General features: G+C 43.0%; 1 protein-coding gene across 1 annotated transcript in view; it reads right to left on the bottom strand.

The window, feature by feature from the left end:
- Positions 1-860: 860 nt before the first annotated feature.
- The window catches only part of LOC111851007 (NLR family CARD domain-containing protein 3-like), a 63,728-nt gene continuing 44,068 nt past the window's right edge, over positions 861-20,520 (bottom strand). The window contains exons 7-10 of the mRNA XM_072715732.1: positions 11,184-11,357; positions 8,960-9,133; positions 8,801-8,847; positions 861-1,471 (exon numbers count right to left, since the gene is read on the bottom strand). Coding sequence (XP_072571833.1) covers positions 954-1,471; positions 8,801-8,847; positions 8,960-9,133; positions 11,184-11,357 — 913 coding nt within the window. The 3' untranslated portion in view covers positions 861-953. The remainder of the gene's footprint in view (positions 1,472-8,800; positions 8,848-8,959; positions 9,134-11,183; positions 11,358-20,520) is intronic.

The raw sequence follows: 20,520 nt of genomic DNA on the forward strand, positions 1-20,520 counted from the left end.
CAATGGGAATGTGGGAGTGGGAACAGGAACAACAGAACGTGCGTCAGAGGTGGCCTCGTCTGCTGCACGTGATAGAAAGTTACTGTTGAGCATTTACACAGTTGCTACATGGAACAAGTTATGCATCCTTGAGAATACACGTGAGTGATAATATATATACAATTTCAACCCAACACACACGTTCCACATTGATATACAGTGGTACCTCGGTTCTCGAACTCATTAGAACTCGAATTTCTTAAAAGTCGAACTAACCAGTTCAAAAAAAGCTTACCTAGAACTCTTTCTGAATCTTAGAAGGCGAATGATGAACGCCAACCTAAGATAACTTGTACGTGCGGGGAAATGAGTCACGCAGCACGTTTTTCAGCGGAAACAAAGGGTAACGCTTCATTCTCAGCCTTGCATTCACTGTGATAGCATCGTGCATGTTTACACTAGCTGAATACCTATATTTAGACAGTAAAAATACATTGACAATGATAGACAGTAACAGTAATTATTACATAATAAAATACATTGAAAAATAAAGATTTAATTATTTTAATATTAATAATAAACCAGTAATACATTTTATTATAATATTGCTGTGCCAAGCAGGGATGGAACGGAGACAAAGGCGCAGACATCAGGGTATCGGGGAATACGGGGTTTAATTACAGGTAAGGCAGGCAAAACGCAGACGGACAAAACCCGAGTTCTGTACGGATTAAGTTCGAGTTCTGAGCTACCACTGTATAAAGGGGAGGGGGAAAGCCCCCCCAATCATCCGGATAACATTTTACCAGTTACATTTTAGTCAGAGAGAAAAACAATAAAATTATATTTTTCTTGTTTATTCAGCTCGCTGAACACAGGCATTTATTTTTGTCAAGCATACATTTCAGAGAAAAAGGATTATAAAGGTTAAAAAGCAGAGATTTTACCTTTTTGCCAGGAGAACCAGCGACACGTCACAGCGATACTGAGGAATTATAATAAATTCGAAACCCTGGATAGAGGGGCTCAGTGAATGAGGAGGTGAATCTGTACAGGAGGGTCAGTCCATCAGAGGAGACTCTGATGAAGGACAGAGCACCAGCCCCCCAGTCCAGATACACTCCTACTCTGCGGGGGCCTGAGGGCTCTATGGGTATGAGAGTCTGTTTATCATTGTGCCAGACAGAGTAACTGTCAGGAGAGCAGCGCAGACTCCATGACTTGTCATTGTATCCAAGCAGACAGTCCCTCCCTCCTTTCCTCCCGACCCCTTTATAGGTCACTCCTATCCAGGCACCATCTCCACTCCACTCAGCCTCCCAGTAACAGCGGCCAGTCAGACTCTCTCTGCACAAAACCTGGTGGATGCCATCAAATCTCTCTGGATGATCAGGATATGGCTGCTCTGCCCCCCATGTCACTTTCCTGTTCCCTCCTAACAGAGACAGGTGTCTGTTTGCTGTGTTGGGGTCCAGCGTCAGCTGGCAGGAGTCTGTAGGCAGGAGGAAGAATTATTAATATCATTAATATCATCAAGCAGCCTGTACTGTACTTTATGTTTCTGTACAATATAAAAACAGCACAGCTTCCCCGAACGAAGTGGGAACGCAAGTTTATGAAATAGCTCAGGAAATGTCGGACAGCGTGCGACGCGGGCTAAACTAACAGCTTAATGGGTCGTATTAAGTTACATGCGTATTATGTCACGATTTGTGCGTAAAGGCCATTTTACCAGAGAATGTCAGAGACGTCCGTCGCACAGTTGCATAAAGTTCTGTATTTCTTTTCAATGTTAAAGAAAGTTTCATATAAACTTAATTTATAACAAGTGCTCAGGACTATGAAAAGCTGTATTTTGTTCGGGCAAATGGAACTGAGCCATTTCTTCGTAACATTTGAAGGAAGTAATTTACCCCACAGTTAACCATAAAGTGTAAATGCAGGCGCAATGAGGCACCATAACGCTTTCTTAAATTATCATAATGCGTGAATTCCCAGCTTTGTCTTTCAGTAGGGTGCCGAACATAAACTCAAAGAAACTTATTTAGATATACACTCAAAAAATACAAACGGGACCAGCAACTGCGACGCAGATGATATGCAATGTCAAGTTCACCAGTCGGTTCTCCCTTTTACATAAGCTCAGTGGCTATAAAACTCCCACGTTTAGATGATAGAAATTAACTTTGTCCTTACGAACAAAACTAGCTAGCCTGATTTATCAATAATGAAGGTTTCCATATATGACACACTACAAGATGCCACTGCCTGAGCATGTCTGTTGAAATTAACTTAATTTAGAATGCCACTAGCCTTAGGAGGCTAGCGAGTTCATTTACAACTTCTAGAGCACAGTACTGCTGTTTGCTAATCGTCCTATACTGACATTCAGTCAGCAATATATGCCAATTTTACTATATATACTAATAGGCAGGGGCAGACTGGGCATCTGTGGATTCTGGAGAATCACAGAACGGCTGGTACTCCAGGAAGGCCGGCGGGCCTATGGCGTTAAATTAGTGCCAAAACTCGCGCGCATAAAAACCACGCGCGCGTATGCGCTCGCGAGCAGAAAACCATCCTCTCTACGCGCTCGCGTTTGCACAGCACTCGCTCGCTCGATCGGCGTTACATTAGTGCCAAAAGTCGAACCACGCGCGCGCGTGCGCTTGCGAGCTGAAGATCCATCCTCTCTACGCGCTCGCGTTCGCTGGACCCCATCTACGCGCTCGCGTCTGCACAGCACTCGCTGGCTTGACAGGATGAATTTTGACACTTTGGAGGCGGGAACAGTGCCTAATATCTCCGCTCCTTTGATTGGTTTTTTAAAATATTGACTACGATTGGCTATTTGCTTTGGTAGAAGATGAAGATAACGTGTCACTGACCGCGGTTAAGTTAGCCTCATATTCGATATCGATTCGATTAATAACTTTTAACGGAAGGTGGGGCGTTTTTAATGACAGAATCGTGATGTCCAGTACATAGACAACGATGCACACCGATTATTTTTGTGCTTCAAACCATTTCGTGACTTGTGCAAAATCGTGTTAATAGCTAATATTATATGTTCTTTCAGCTGTAATGGCATGGTGGTTTAGCATTTTGGGCTTAATGATCGAATGTATCCGTATAATGTGCAATGGGACAATACATGAATGGGTTAGTAACTTTAAAACTAGACAAGACAGGCACATCTAGTGGAGTGTGCTTTGATCAGTGGACTACAGGGAACAATGCACACCCCTTGGATTTTCAGAATAACTTTCTCTCTAACAGTTATTAACACATTGTATGCATATTACATGCCATTGCTCCATTTCATACATATTGACAGTTAATTGATAACACAAATTAATCCATAAATTAGTTGTAAAGTGTGATTTAGGCAGTGCACCATGGGACAAAGCAAATGTACCGCAGTTGAATTGTTTGATTACGTGTTTCGTCACATTAAAGTGATCTTGAAAATCCAAGGGGTGTGCATTATCCCCCAGAGTCCACTGATGAAAGCACACTCCATAGGACATGGCTGTCCCATTTTGTTTTAGAGCTATTAACCCCTTAGTTGTTGCTCCATTGCACTTTAAGTGGATGCAATATAATAATTAGTAATTATTACAGACAAAAATAATATGAAAATCCACACGCGCGCGTGGTTCGACTTTTGGCACTAATGTAACGCCGATCGAGCGAGTGCTGTGCAAACGCGAGCGCGTAGAGAGGATGGTTTTCTGCTCGCGAGCGCATACGCGCGCGTGGTTTTTATGCGCGCGAGTTTTGGCACTAATTTAACGCCATACGGGCCGGCCCACCACTCTCCACGCATGCTTTCAACACCTGTTTTTTTCCCCCCACCAGTGGAGATTTCTTTAAGACTGCAAGGGAAGCTCAGCTTCCCCTATAATGAATGAATGAACGATCTAAAAAAAATATTTAACAACAATTTTTACTGTTGTTAAAATATTTAGACATTTTTACTGTCTAAATATAGGAAACAAGGAATGTGGTGTATAATTGTGTGAAATGTATGATGAAAATCAAGCAATTTCGCCAAGCAAATATAAAGAAATAGGTTGCAGCAGTTTTTATTTCGACTGAACTTGAGAAATCCGTGATGGGACTGAGCGTGAATAGCTTCAGCGATTCCTTATAGTACAAAATCGCTGTCAGTCAAAAGGAGATGCAATCTTTCGACAGACCCTCCAATCATCACGCATCCAGGCCAGCCCACTCCTCATTTGCTCCTCATTCACCCCCAGAGACGCTGAGCGTCCGTGGGCGGGACATAATCGCAGAGTTTATCCAATGACCGTCTAGTTTCAAAGCACTGAAAAAAAACGTTCAATGCAGCCGCATTGAAGTCAATGGACGCTGGGCTTCAACGGGGAAATGCACTGTGACGCTACAGGAATGTATGAGAAGAAAATCAAGTCAGCCGACCTGCTATATCTAACTGATTCTGAACGAACTCGTGAAGCCTCCAAATGTCACAAACTAATGGACATATTTAGCAGCACAGTCAGAAGCAGCCATAGCAGCAGCACAGCCAGCAGCAGCAGTGAAGAAGTCAGGCACACAGCTACACAGCAACATGCCAGCAGTTATCAGGGACAGAAAGATGAGCTGGTTCCACAAGCAGATCCAGGGCAAGTAAGTATGGAACATAAGAGGAGAAACAGTTATTTGCTAGGGACGATGTTAGGAAGTGATGTTTAGGTTGCAAATTTTTTTTATGATTACAGTAGTTAAAACAGCTAAACTTCAACATTTTAGCTGTAAAAGGCCACATGCAGTAGCTAATATTAAGACATAGTATGTGCTTTTACGTAAAAAGGTTGGTAGTGTTAATGCTTACAAACTTTGAAGATTTTAAATACAGAAGTTACATTTGTATTGGTTCATTTTCATTTAGATGTGGTATTTGTGCAGTAAGAGTAATTACTGCATTAATTATTAAGCTTATCAAGTAATAAAATCATTTTAAGACAGCATGGAATAGATTATATAATAGCATGCTATATAATCTATTCCATGCTATCTTGGAAGAAAACCTTTTTTTAAATCCATTCCATCATTTTTTTGTTAGGTTGAGCTTAGGCCGAGAGCAGGGAAAGACACACACTGCAGCTCAACTTTACACTTTTTTAAGCGCCCCAAGTCAGACAGTCACAGCCTAGAGGTTTTTTTTTTGCATTCCACCCTCAGAAAAAGACAACATCGCTGACGGTACAGAGAGTGTTTAAACATCAAGACGGCACAGACAGAAAATGGCTGACATACTGTGAAGAGAACCATACCCTCTTTTGTGCAGTATGTTTAGCATTTGCCAAACCAACTGAAACCAGTCCCTTCATAAGTGGAATGCAGGACTGGCACCATATCAGTCAAAGAGTTGAGGAACATGAAAGGTCCAACATGCACAGAGGTTGTGCTGAGGCATATTTTCTGAGGGCATCTAAATCAGATATAGCCAGCCTGCTACATGGTCCCCAAATTGTAGCTCACAGAGATCAAGTGAGGAAGAGACGGCAAGTGTTAGAAAGAGTAGTAGATGTGGTGAAGTTCATAGGAAAGAGAGGACTGAGCTACAGAGGACAGCAATCAGAGGCAGCGTACACTCTAGATGACCACAACATTGACCATGGCAACTTCCTGGAGCTCATCATTCTTCTAGGGAAATATGATGTGTGTTTGAAGGAACATCTCACTGAGTGCATAGAAAAAAGTAAAAAGATGCACCAGTCACAGGCCAGGGGTCACGGTGCTGCTGTAACATTTTTATCCAAAACCACAGTGAACACTGTAATTTCTACAGTAAAGTGTCTAATTCAGGAGACCATCGCCAAAGATGTTGCTGAAAGTGTGATATTCTCTGTGCAGATAGATACAACCCAAGACATTACATCCCATGAGCAATGCTCTGTAATTCTGAGATATGTTACAGATGTAATTCAGGAAAGGCTTCTTGCAGTGGTTAAGTGTGAGGCATCCACTGGTCAATATTTTGTCCAGATGCTGACAGAGGTGATGGAACGTTTCAATCTTGACATCAGTAACTGTGTCAGTAATGCTACAGATGGGGCATCAAACATGCAAGGGCAGTACAGAGGCTTCTCTGCACTCCTGTCATCCAAAGCCCCAAACCAGGTACATGTTTGGTGCTATGCACATGTGCTGAACCTAGTTCTGGCTGACACAACTGAAACAGCCTTATCCAGTGGGTCCCTCTTCTCCCTCATGAATGACATTGCTGTTTTCATTCATGAATCGTATCAAAGAATGAATGTGTGGGAACAAAGAAGCCAGGATACTCGACACAGACGTCTCTCTACTATCGGAGAGACAAGGTGGTGGGCCAAAGATGTAGCCTTAAAGAAGATCTTTGGCTCATTTGGAAAACCAGACCAGGCTTTATACATTGATGTCCTCATGACACTCAGTGTCTTTCAAGGTCAGGCCACTTTAAAAACTGCAGTGCGTGTCAAAGCTAGAGGATTCTTAGAGGCTCTGATGAGGTACGACACAGTGTTAACTGCTCAGCTTTTCCTGCGGATATTTGAGGTCACAACACCGCTGTCAAAATACCTCCAGTCAAGAGGACTAGATATCTTAACTGTACACAGGATGGTAATGGCAACTCAAGATACCATGAAGGACATGGCGAGAGATTTTCTGTCAGTTAAGCAAGCTGCTGATAACTTTGTCCAGTGGGCAAATACACAACTCATGGTGGAAGAAGACTGTGAGCTTGAACTGGAGGCAGAACTTCCACAGGAAAGGAAGAAGATGGTTGGAGAAATGACAAGTGATGAGGCTCTCACAGATCCAAACAGAGCCTATGAAGTTGAGGTCCATAACCAGATTTTGGATACAATCACTGAGAGCATCCACAGGCGTTTTCTGACCCATGCTGCACTCTATACCGACTTGGCCCTTCTTGATCCAAGAAACTTTGCTGACGTGGCATCAGGTACTCTGCCTGATTCTGCATTTCAAGAACTTAGCAAATGCCTGCTCAGGTTTGACAACAGAGCAACAGCTGTCAATTTGCAGTCTGAGTTAAAGTGTCTGGCAGCTCAGTGGCCACGGCTTAAAATGTCTGCACTTGAAGAGTACAAGGTCAGGATGGTAGGGGTTGGCTGTGATGATGACGAAGAAGAGAACACAGATGTACTAAACAAAAAGTGTAAATCTTGCAAGGGATGCCCAGTCTGTTGTTATCAGATTCTGAAACGATACAACCTCTTCACAGATGCTTACCATATTCTTGGCTGGGGATACAGGTACCTCCTTACTCTGCCTGTGACACAGGTAGCATGTGAGAGAAGTTTCTCTGTTCTCAAACACATAAAAAGTAGAATAAGAAGCACACAGTCACAAGAACACCTGGAAGCATTCATGCTTATGACTACAGAGAAAGACATTCTCATGTCCCTTGACAATGACTTGGTCATAGACAGAGTTGCAGAAAAAAGCGACCTGTTGAAGAAAATACTTATCCCCCAACATTGAGTAAGGTGAGTATTCAAGTTAACCTGCATACTAAATCCTCTTTACTTTGTGATTTATCATAACTCATACAGTACTATGTGTTGTGTGTTTCAGATAACTGTTTTGTGTTGGTTCAGCCAGAGGGACTGCAGTATGCTGAGACCTCCATTTCTACAGTATGTGAGTATTCAAGTTAATCTAGAATAATATACTTTTAATACAACATCTAGTCAACATCAGCACTGTTGCTATAATTTTGATGGTTTGATAGCATAAGCCACAATTAAAGTCTTGTAACACTCATGCCAAGCATTGTTGTTGCCGAGTTTCCACACGCCGATTACTTTGGGCCGGGCCCAGTCAAAGTCCAGGGCTGTTTTTTAGTCCCAGTCCGTCCCTGCTAATAGGTAATTTGAGCCGATCACCAAAGCAGCTTCTTTCCTTGGAATAATGCGAAGGATGGCGATAGGCTGTATTGTAAGTCTGTAAGCCTAGCGATGAACGCTCTTAAAATGGCATTTTATTCAGTATTTTAAATACACAGAATACAATCTCTCAATCTATTTTGTTACAAATTAGCCTACATCAGATTCTTTCCGTCCATAAAATACAAATTACAAAATGCCCAAAAGGAAATGAATACACATTTTTTATGCATTAAACTGAAATACTGCCCATTCTCAGAACACAGAACGTGCCACCTCTTGAGAGTATCGTCGTTCATGTTCTTTCAATCAATGGACCTTAGCCAAGTTTTCTGCAGCCTTCCGGCAGATCTTCGGTCTCTTTGCCTTGATTTGTACGATCCGAAGGTATACAGAAGAAACTTAGATTCTTGCTGCTGTTGTCACTCGCACCCCGGTAAAATGACCACCGCCTTGTTTTTCCTTTCTTTTTTTTTCGACGCCTCGTTTTCATTTATACGTACCTTGGACAATGACGTCAACTTAATACAACCCATTACGGGTAAATAAAATTACAAAGCAGCGACATTCATCAGACATATTCATCACAAATATATTTACCACAAAACGGCACATGAGATCAATACTAAAGACAGTGTCTGTACTTCTAAAGCCGGCGCATGTGGCTTGAAAATGGCCATCAATAACAGAATATTTAAGGACTAAATTAATTGATGGTGATTTTGGTGATGATTTTGATGTTTTCTTTTTCTCATTTGGATGTTGTCTAAACACAAACATGGAAATCCATCTACACACAATGCAAAAAGCCACACACCACAACAATTGGATTGTTATGGTTGTATTCACAACCATAACATAGTATTAATGGTATTATTTAAAAAACATGCAAACACACTTACATTTCTGTAAGCCTGGTCTGGTTCTGCACTCTCCACTGTGATCCACACTATAAGAAGCAGAATGACATAGTGCTGCTGTATCCATTTATTTATTGGTGCCTCTTCTTCACATACATGCATAAGTATCTGTAGCATGTCAGACTCACACTCTGTACTCACTTCAGCTTCTCCAGTTTACAGCTGGGATCCTCCAGTACAGCAGAGAGCAGCTTGACCCCTGAGTCTCCTGGGTGATTGTAGCTCAGATCCAGCTCTCTCAGATGTGAGGGGTTTGACTTCAGAGCGGAAGCCAGGGAAGTACAGCCTTTCTCTGTGACTCTACAGAATGACATCCTATAGAAAGGAAATCACAAGATTTTGGACAAAATACAGGTGGAAACAATTCTTCAGAATGCCAGTGCTGTTGTACCCAAAGCGACCAACGACTGGCCTGGACCGACCAGACAAACAGCCCATCAGCACCTCCCCTTTTCCTCCATCCCTGTTCTTCCTGTTCCTGATAAAAAGCTGCCATTCAGGGGTAATAGGGGTGAGTTTGCCTGTGTGTCTCTGTTCCTGTGGCTGCTACACACAGTTCACTGAAGCTCATCTTTTACCCGCACTGACTGTGTAGTAACAGACAAATGATCAGCTCAGTTCAAAATTAAACCATCCAGTGACAGTGACCCACTGCATGAAACTTACAAGATACCCTGGACTCCTGCCACAAGAAGAGTACTGATGGCAGAGAGGATGAGGCCCTGGGGTGACACCAAGAGCAAACAGTGTGACGTCACAGGTGCAGGAAAGTCGGCAAAACCACAAAGGGTGACAATCAGCACCGGACAGAAACCGCTAGATCCCCACAGTCGGCCGCAGAAACACCCGTGAGGAAGTGAGGAATGCCAACAGGAGTCGACCAGCAGATGATAAGAGCTCTAGAGAGGGGGCAGTATCGCCTCCCCCAGGACGACTCAAAGCCTGCATCGTTGACAACCCCACAATGAAAATTACTTCACTGTGATCGTTCATCCGCGTCTGCGTGAAGTATGAACCAGCCCTGGAGAGCAAGGGGGAAGGCCAACTGGTGTCTGGAGGATGACCACATGGAAAGGACTGCCACCTCTCACCTGCTCAGCCCGTCACCAAGGAGCCGGGCCCAGCCATGTGCCCTTTCTAAATGTACCCCCTTTCCCCCCTAAAATAAACATTGCCCATTTGGGTTGTCCACTGCAACCCAGTGTCTCCTGCCTCCTTACCCAACACAGGAGACTAACCTCCGAAAGATTAACCTTCACATCCAGATCAGAACAGAGCTGGGAAACGCCCCCACCTGACTGCCGAGGGGAATCGCTGAAGATCCCCGCAAGGAGAGGGCTGTACAGAGCCTCCCATGTTCTGGCTGTGAAAACACTGGCAGCAGGTGAATATGTGTACAGTGGATGTCAAAAGCTGACATACCCCTACTGCATCTCTGCGCTGACACAAAGCTTTTCAAGCATTTTTATTTAAATAGTTCTCCTTCTTTTCCATGTAAATAGCTACCATTCTTTGTTCTCATTTCAGCCTTTGCATAAACAGAAGGTGACATTCAAATGAGTGCAGATTTTTTATTTTAATAAGCAATGGAAAAATGATATGCGACTCCTCCCATAACATATTCAGACCAATAAAATTGCTTTCACTGCAGTGGTCAGCCATCTTTCTGCCAGGTGGCCCCAGACTGACTAGTAACTCTGAAAGGAGGAGATGTGAACATCCCCAGCAGCTAGTGCAGGCCAGGCAGGCTGTGTTAGTTCTCGTTCCAGCCTAACTGATGCAAGGCTTGTTTTATGTTTAAATTTAACAAATTATGAATTTAAAAGTTAATTGAAACAAATTATCAATGCAGCAGTACTTTTAGGAATTCTGTTTGAGACACCTTAGGACATGAACATTTCAAACATTGTGGTCCACACAGATCTGTACAGTACAGTGAGAGCTGATTACAGGAGTGATTCCTCTCTCATAGCTGACAGGCGGCTGATGTGACACAGGAAGGTGTACATGCAGCAGCTACCCAAAATAAAAGAGTATTTTATTTGGTGTAATTCCACCTGTGCAAATGTGATTTAGGTTCCTCCGCTATGAAACTGTGAAAAGTCCAGCCCATGCATTTACTCTAGTATATAATATAACAATATTAAATCAGTATGACAATACTAAAACAAAACATGTGCATCATGTCCACTTTTCTGAAAAATATAAAGAACTGGAAACTAAAAAATGTAAATTGATACCTGCTTACTGGGAATGAAATGGTATGAGTGCAGCGGTTCGCTTGTCTGACTGTCCTTGCAGCCACAGAAACACTTAATAATATTAAAGTACCAGTTTAGTATTTGTACCATCAAACTGGACTGACCTCAGTATCTCCAGCTTACAGGGTGAATCCCCCAGTCCAGCAGAGAGCAGCTTCACTCCTGAATCCTGCAGATCATTGTCACTCAGGTCCAGCTCTCTCAGGGGTGAGGAGTTTGATCTGAGAGTTAAAGCCAATGTGTCACAGCATGTCTCTGTGAGATTACAGCTGTTTAGCCTGGAAAAAGAAAATATGTTAATACACAGACACATATAACCTACATATTGTTAATAGTACTGACAGCAACATTAAAACAAGCAAGCAGCACAGGCCACTGGAGGACTCAGAGGGGGAATGGGGAGGGTAGTCACCACCTTAGTGCCCCCTTGGCTGAAAAAACATCACTAAATTTCCCTAAGGAATGGTGAAAATGCCCCTATTAGATGTCCATCACACGATTTAGCACCATCTAGGGTGCCCCCTTCACGGGAGATGGTGCCTTATAGAGCAAGATGATGCGATGAAGTGTATTAATGAGCCCTTCTAGTGGAGAGAATGTGAGGCAGTGCCCTATAAGGTGCCCTTACAATGGTATCAGTGGTCCCTATGTGTATCCTTTCCATAGAAAAGGGTGCTGGACCAACCTATCCTGGGCCATCAGAGCAGCAAATTGTGCAAATGCTCAGAGAATCCAAAGCTACTTCCAAAACATTGGGGACGTACGACAGATGTGGCAGGGCATCTGGGCCATCACCCACCCACCTGCCTGTGACAGTGAGACCTCTCTTCCAGATGTGCTGAATCACAACTATGCACGGTTTGAAGCACAGAATGACATGGCAGCAAAGAAGATCACCCCTCCCCCCAAAGACCAGGTGCTCTGCATGACCATGAGTGATGTGAGGAGAACTCTGGTCAGAATCATGTCACAGAAGGCCACTGGACCAGACGACATTCCCGGTCTTCTGTTCAGGGAATGTGCAGACCGGTTGTCCTTACAGACATCTTCAGTATCGCTCTGAGCACCACTGTCGTTCCAACATGCTTCAATGCCACCAGCGTCATCTCCGTGCCAAAGTCGTCTTCTGTCCTGTCTCAATAACTACCATTCACACCCATCATCATGAAGTGCTTCAAGAGGCTCGTCATGAGCTACATTAAATCACAGAATCTTCGCTCTGTGACTCTGCAGCCTGACAGCCTATAGAAAGGAAATCACTTTTTTTTTTGACAAAATACAGGTGGCAATGATTCTTCAGAATGCCAGTGCTGATGTGCCCAAAGCGACCAGCGACTGGCCTGGACCCACCAGACAAACAGCCCTTCAGCACCTCCCCCTTTTCCTCCATCCCTGTTTTTCCTGTTCCTGATAAAAAGCTGCCATTCGGGGGTAATATTCTACACCTGAGTTTGCCTGTGTGTCTCTGTTCCTGCGGCCGCTACACATAGTTCACTGAAGCTCATCTTTTAGCCACACTGACTGTGTAGTAACAGACACAAATGATCAGCTCAGTTCAAAATTGAACCATCCAGTGACAGTGACCCACTGCATGAAACTTACAACAGGATTGCCTGGACTGCTGCCTCAAGAAGAACACTGATGGCAGAGAGGATGAGGCTCTGGCGTGACGCCAAGAGCAAACGGCGTGACGTCACAGGTGCCGGAAAGTCGGCTAAACCCCAAAGGGTGACGATCAGCACCACAGCACTGGACAGAAACCGCTAGATCCCCACAGTCAGCCGCAGAAACACCCGTGAGGAAGTGAGGAATGCCAGCAGGAGGCGACCAGCAGCTGATAAGAACTTTAGAGAGGGGGCAGTATCGCCTCCCCCAGTATGACTCAAAGCCTGCATCGTGGACAACCCCACAATGAAAATTACTTCATTGTGATGGTGCATCTGCGTCTTTGTGAAGTATGAACCAGCACTGGACAGCAGAGGGGAGGCCGACTGCTGAGCAGGCTGCTTGTCGTCTCTCTCTCTCTGAAGACAGACGGCCTGGAGGATGACCACACGGAAAGGACTGCCACCTCCCGCCTGCTCAGCCCATCACCAAGGAGCCGGGCCCAGCCGTGTGCCCTTTCTAAATGTACCCCCTTTTCCCCCTAAATAAACACTGCCCATTTGGGGTGTCCACTGCAACCCTGTGTCTCCTGCCTCCTTACCCAATACAGGAGACTAACCTGGGAAAGATTAACCTTCACATCCAGATCAGAACAGAGCTGGGAAACGCCCCCACCTGACTGCCGAGGGGAATCGCTGATGATCCCCCTGTAGGATCACACATGCACATATCACAGGGCCTAAATTCCAGGTGGCCTGAGACAAGGCCGAGCCTGGTACGAGAGGCACCAAAGGGGGGTTACACACACAAACACACACACACACAGATAACCAGGGAGGCTAGCACTCGAACTTTTATTGCCCAAAGATTTAGGGACCTACAGACAAGCAGAGTGGACTTCACGGACAGGGGTCCCTCGACTTGGCACACAACCCCCTCCCCATACATTCTGCCTTACATTTCACTCACCCAACAGACAAACACCCTAAAGGAAGTTTCATTTAAGTTTGGCTTTTGTATACCCTGTATATTGATTTACTCACGACTACTAGTCTCAATATACAGATAGATTATGTTTGTATGTGTCCTTAGACAATCTTAGTGTTTTGTGTGCCACCCTTGTAACCATGTTCACGGAGTATCACCTATTTTACCCCTTTACACTTGAACACGTATAAATTTAAATAAATAGATAGGTATAGCTACCATTGTATATATGTTCTCATGGTATACCAGAAGAATCTGGAAAGTGAGTGTAAACAATGTGTCCTAACTTTGTTAAAAACCCCAACATTCCTTTGTGGTCCTTATCTGATCTTGGTGGACCTCACCAAGTTTCTTTGTTTCTACCATGCTATGTTAAAAGAACTGAATTAAGGTGTATTTTATCCATTCTGGAGAAGATAAATTGGCATAAGCCACACCAAACAAATTATGTTGTTTCCAGATGTGCAACTTATATTGATATTACCACAAACTAACGGCCACGCCTATCTATGGATAAGATGTGCTGTTTGTAATATGAATATTTGATGTAATATCCGCACAAAGTGTAACATCTGTTGAGGTGCAACCCAAAACACCTGTATCCTATACTGATGTGAATCAGTCACATAGATACAATAATTAATTGTTTAATCAATTAATGCAGATGGTATGAGGTATGTACCTGTGAAGCTGGTATGGCATGTTTGGTATCAAACTGATTGTTAATCACCCCTGATTCCAAATCTGGTCAGTGATTACCATAAAAGTGGATGTATCAAAAGTTATAACAGCTTAATGAAAATCATCAGTAAAGGGAGAATCAGTCGGGCCATAAATCTCAAAAGGACTGATACAGACCCCCTTCCGAAAGCCCGCCAAATGGATGGCCAGCCATTGGGCCAGGAGTCGAATTCCTGGTCATCCCTATTCATGAACTTTAGACCATAAAAATCTAGCACCTCAGAACAAAGGGGAGCAGAGAACAACCAGCAGCAGCACAGAGAATAACCGTCAGCCCGAAGGAGAACATCAGCCCGGGAGGAGAGAAGCCCTCCGGTGAAGGCCCAGCTGAACAGAGAACAGCACCCAAGACAAAGCTTCACCAGGAGAGAGAATCTAAAGGGACTCCACTCCACTGCTCCAAACGCCGCGCCTTCCTGAGTGCCATCAGCTCAGCAGCTCTGCCATCAACTGCCAAGACCCCCCCCCCCCCCCCCCCCCACTCTTCAACCAAGTAAACCAACTTCCTTTCATTCTAACAACTTAAGCTGTTCTGTTTAACCTGCTATAAGACTTTAGGGTCGTGTTTCCACAAACTATGCTTGCTTTGCAGAACAGTATTTCCCATTTAAGGTTACTTATTTAAATCCGGTCATTGCATTTTCATAATTACATCGTTTGTTTTATTCCGTTATTTCGTGTTTGTTGTTTGTGTTAGGTGTAATGTCTGTCTTATGTTAGTTGTAGTGTTAGTTAGGAATAAATGCATGTCTTTTACACAACTTCAGCCTCCGTCATTGAGTACTCACACTAAGTTCCTGCCTCTGTGTGATCTTGCTACACGCTCTGAACCTCAAACTCGCCTGAAACATTGCCAGACTCTCTCTCATTGGCCGTGAGGGGAGCTTCGCTACCAATCGTGTACATTACCTGGTGATGCAGCTCGCTGGACGAGCCTTCTAACCCAGGTTACTAAGCGATACTGGTAATTAGTGAATCCCATTTAAGTCTCACATTAACACACTCACAGGGATACCGCAATTGAGTTTGGAGGAGCCGACCATTCGGCATAACAATTGATTAATAATCAGCATTAAATAATAATTAATTAAACTTTAATTAATTCAAACATATTGGTGGAGAATATTAAAATTTATTTGAGCTAATAATTCCTACACCCCCAAGGAGAGGGCTGTACAGAACCTCCCATGTTCTGGCTGTGAAAACACTGGCAGCAGGTGAATATGTGTACAGTGGATGTCAAAAGCTGACATACCCCTATTGTATCTGTGCTCTGACCTAAAGCTTTTCAAGCATTTTTATTTAAATGGTTCCCCTTCTTTTCCATGCAAATAGCTACCATTCTTTATTCTCATTTCAGCCTTTACCTAAACAGAAGGTGACATAAGTGCAGATTTTTTATTTTAATAAGCAATGCAAAAGTGTTACGTGACTCCTCCCATAACATATTCAGACCAATAAAATTGCTTCCACTGCAGCCGTCAGCCATCTCTCTGCCAGGTGGCCCCAGACTGACTAGTAACTCTGAAAGGAGGAGATGTGAACATCCCCAGCAGCTAATGCAGGCCAGGCAGGCTGTGTTAGTTCTCGTTCCAGCCTATGTGATGCAAGGCTTGTTTTATGTTTTAATTGAACAAATTATGTAGTTAAAAGTTAACTGAAAAAAAATCAGGATACAACAGTACTTTCAGGAATTCTGTTTGAGAGACCTTAGGGGGAACCAGGGGGAAACATTTTAAACACCGTGGTCCACACAGATCTGTACAGTACAGTGAGAGCTGATTACAGGAGTGATTCCTCTCTCATAGCTGAGAGGCGGCTGATGTGACACAGGAAGGTGCCCATGCCACAGCTACCCAAAATAAGAGTATTTTATTTGGTGTAATTCCACCTGAGCAAATGTGACTTAGGTTCCTCTGCTATGAAACGGTAAAAATTCCAGCCCATGCATTTACTCTAGTATAGAGTATAACAATATTAAATCAGTATGACAATATTAAAACAAAACATATGTATCATGTCCTCTTTTCTGAAAAATATAAAGAAATTAAAAGTAAAAAGTGTAAATTGATACCTGCTTACTGGGAATGAAATGGTGTGAGTGCAGCGGTTCACTTGTCTGACTTGCCTTGCAGCCACAGAAACACTTTATAATATTAATGTGCCAGTTTAGTATTTGTACTAGGGGTGCACCGATCGATCGGCGCACCGATCGATCGGCCTCGATCACGTTAATTTGAGGGGATCAGAAATCGACCATATTCCCATGAGATCCACCGATCTTAGTTATATGCTTTTAACTCTTTGGGGTCGAGTATGTCGTCGACGACATCGCGTACTTTTCGCGTACTTTTCGCGTCTATTTCAGTTTATAAATATCTCGCTGAAATCTTAATGTATAATCATGAAAAAAACGCTGGCTAAATCCGTAATCTGTCTTCTTTTCAAAACGTCCATTGTCGGAAGTATTAAAGTTTTTTTAATTAGGTTAAATCGGCAAAAAAGTAAACCATGTCATCTTACTTTGTTTTACCTGCATCGGGGGCGTGTAGTACCGCTCTCACCCGAAGATCGCTATTCACATTATAAATAGCCGCATTAGCGCGTATTCAAATCGCATTCGCATGGTAATTTGATTAACAGCGCAACGGTGAAACGCGATCCAGATACATCCCCTTCAGCGCCATAAAAGGGGGTTGGGGACGTGGCCAGGTGACAATGGCTCATTCATACACATGAAAGTTGCTACATATTCAATGAAAGGAGCCAGAAATAGTTACATGAGTTAGGTTTTTCTTATTTATTTATCCAAATTAATGTTGCATCTACACCATTTAGTCATCTTCATGTAGCCAAGACTTTGGTGATCAGATATCTGGGATCAAAACAAACTGCCAGCATTGCTTACTATGTACTTTTATAATGTTTCTGCAAGTGTTCCAAACTGCATTTTGCAATGTCTATACTTTGATGTCAAATTTCAAACTTAACAAAAATCTGACATATTTACAATATATATTAAAATAAAGATGAGTGTAATGGCAAAACAAATATATAAGAAATAATTTATTTGCCATGAATTAAGTGTGATGAAATGTGTGATCATGCCCCAGTCAGTGAAAGTGTGTTTCCTACCCCTAGGCCCCAGAGGGTTAAATCAGCCTTTTCTCCCATTCCCGAGAGAGGTGCAGTGCAGGCTGCCTCCCTCCCTATTTTTTGGACAAGTGTGTCATAACAGCTATATATATATTTTTTTTTTACAAAATTAGAGAAATTAAAGTCTGGAAGAAAAAATATGATTTTGTAGTTCAAACAGCAATGCTCATTTATATGTTCATTTATATTTGAGGACACTACCTCATGTTTTGTGAGTATTCATATCAATTTACTCAATAAAAATGGAAACATTGAAGTAACTGTCTTTTAGTTTTGAAAGAAACAAGATCGGCAAAAAAAAATCGAGATCGGCAGGTAAGGTTGCCTAAGGATCGGTGATCGTTGATCGGCCAGAAAACTGCAATCGGTGCACCCCTACTTTTATATCACAGGTGATGGTGAGGTGGCCAAATGTAACTTAAGGCAGCACAGAAACAGTGTTTTATAAGTTGAATTTTTTTTTTACAGTGATATCTTCAATGCACTCAAAGGAAGTACATTCTGAATACTACACTGAAACAACTGAAAGTCAAAACGGTTTTTTACAGTGTAACTCCTGGCTCTGATTCCGCATTCACACACACCTCCACACAGACTCCACTGGCAGCTACTGCTCCACTAAAATCATGCAGCCTGTTATTGTTCTGCTGCACATGTGTGTCACTTCAGGACTGTCACCAGTTCACACTGGAATCTGATTCTGGCCACATTTTAAAAATATGAATGTGAATCAGCCTCACAAAAAAATCAGAATTGAGCACCTGACCCGGACACTTTTGGATCTTTTGTGTGGTGGCGTTTCGGGTACCCGTTGGGGAATGTGGAGCGGCGGGCGGGCCATGGGTCGTCTGTGGGCATTTCGGGGGCTGGTGCTGTGCGCAGCGGTTGGCACTGCTGCTGTATTATCACCTTTGTTGAGAAAATTTGCTTTATATTTTTATCTCAAGTTCTTTATACTCAGAACATCAGTTTGAAACAACTCATATTTTGAAGGCTTTCAGGAAGCTCATTTTTGTAAGTTTAACCTTTGGAATTTTTTTTTACAATGTATAAGTGAAACTTATTGTATGTTGTGTTAGGGAAATTCAAAACGTATGATGTAATATTAAATTAAAAATTTAATTTTAGAAGTCAATTACTCTTAAAATAAATGGTAAGTTTCCATTTTCTACTCTGTGCTGAGGCTGGTCAGACAGGTCCTGCAAGTTGTACAGGAGCCTGAAGTATGTGTAACACGTAGATCACGTAGAAAACAAGCCCTGTGCTTATTAATATTATCACATTGGTCTATTCAGTAACTAATCTAACAAAGTACTCTGGAAGTAAGAATACCTGCACAAAACATCTCACAGAGGAACACTGAAACACCCACACAAAGAGAGAGCAACATTCTTATGTGGCTGATTATACTGAGATATATATATTTAACATTATTTTTACTTGGGCCTTCAGCATGTCACACTTCTAGCCCAGGAAATTAAAAATCATAAACTACTACATAAGTAACTAATATCACTTTGATAAAATATTCTCCGTCTTACCTTCAGAACAAAACCCAGTGGTACTGGCTTTGGAGAGAGAAATCTCTAGTTCTAAAGATGTTGCAACTTCTTCTTACGTAATTTTGGGGCGTGACAGAGCACAAGAAAGAGTGACAGTTGGAACAGTTCAGTGGACGGACAGACCAGACAGATGTATTGATAGTGTATTGATAGATAGATTGACTGACTGATTGATTGATTGATTGATTCTCAGAAAAATGGATGCAGCCCTGGTACACATTTGTTCCCCAAGGGACAAACAACATGTAGCCCCAATGGTACTATAATGTTCCTCAGAGTCCATTTCTAAAGCCCCCCCCCACCCACATTACAACTCACAAAAGGCTTTTTTTTTTTTTAACTGCACTTTACACATTACACTAATAACACAATAATCACACATAGGACCTTGGGGGGTGAGGGGGCCATGCAGGTCCCGGTGGGCTTATTCAGCAGCGCTCGCTGTGGGACCGAGTGGCGGCCCTCCCCCTCTATTTTATCTGCATCTTAGACATTGAGGGCTCGGGGGACATGGGGGGTGGACCACAGCCTTCGGTGGTGGTGGTTCCATTCCACATATGTCCCTCCAAATTTTAACTGCATTTTAGTTTCAACCACATCCCCATACCCAACACTCAAGGTGGGGGGGATCAACGCATAATTAAATTATAGGGGTGTGGCGGGATCTTGTGGTGTTGCGGCATGGCGAGATTTCTTGTCGAGGTGGGGAGCAGTCTCGTGGGGGTGCTGCGGATCGGGTGCTGTGGGTGTGTTGGCGTCTGGCGGGATTGCCGTGGTGGATGCCTCGGACACTTTTGGATCTTTTGTGTGGCGTTTCGGCTACCCGTCGGGGAATGTTCATTCGATTTTAACCCTTTGTTTAATTGATATGATTTTTTTTTCAATAGCTCCTAGCCTGTTGTAGCCTGTAACCCAAAACCTAGTACCAATTGTAGTTATGCCTGAGGCCTATAGGACATAGCAACTTTCATTTGATTTTAACCCTTTGTGTACTTGATATGATTTTTTTTTTCTCTAAAATTAGCCCTTTTTTTCCCCCCAATACCACCTAGGCCGTGGGAGCCTGTGACCCAATACTAGTACCAATTGTAGTTCTACCTCAGCCCTATAAGACACAGCAACTTTTGTTTGTATTCTTTCAAGCACTGTATATGTATTCTTATTGTGAATTGTGTCACCCTAATGATGTTCAATGCCAATAAAACCCACTATATAGCACCTTTAAGAAATTTTCGGAAAGTTACTGTCACATCCCACACCTCCCCTAGTCAGACGACTAAGTGACTGCACCTGTCCTTCTGCCTTTAATACCCGGATCGCCCCCACATTCTATGTCAGGTATTGTTATTTTCATGCGACCTACTGAGCTTTTATTCTGTGTTCTCAGCAT

This window comes from Paramormyrops kingsleyae, chromosome 8 (genome assembly GCF_048594095.1).
Source record: "Paramormyrops kingsleyae isolate MSU_618 chromosome 8, PKINGS_0.4, whole genome shotgun sequence".
Taxonomy (NCBI): domain Eukaryota; kingdom Metazoa; phylum Chordata; class Actinopteri; order Osteoglossiformes; family Mormyridae; genus Paramormyrops; species Paramormyrops kingsleyae.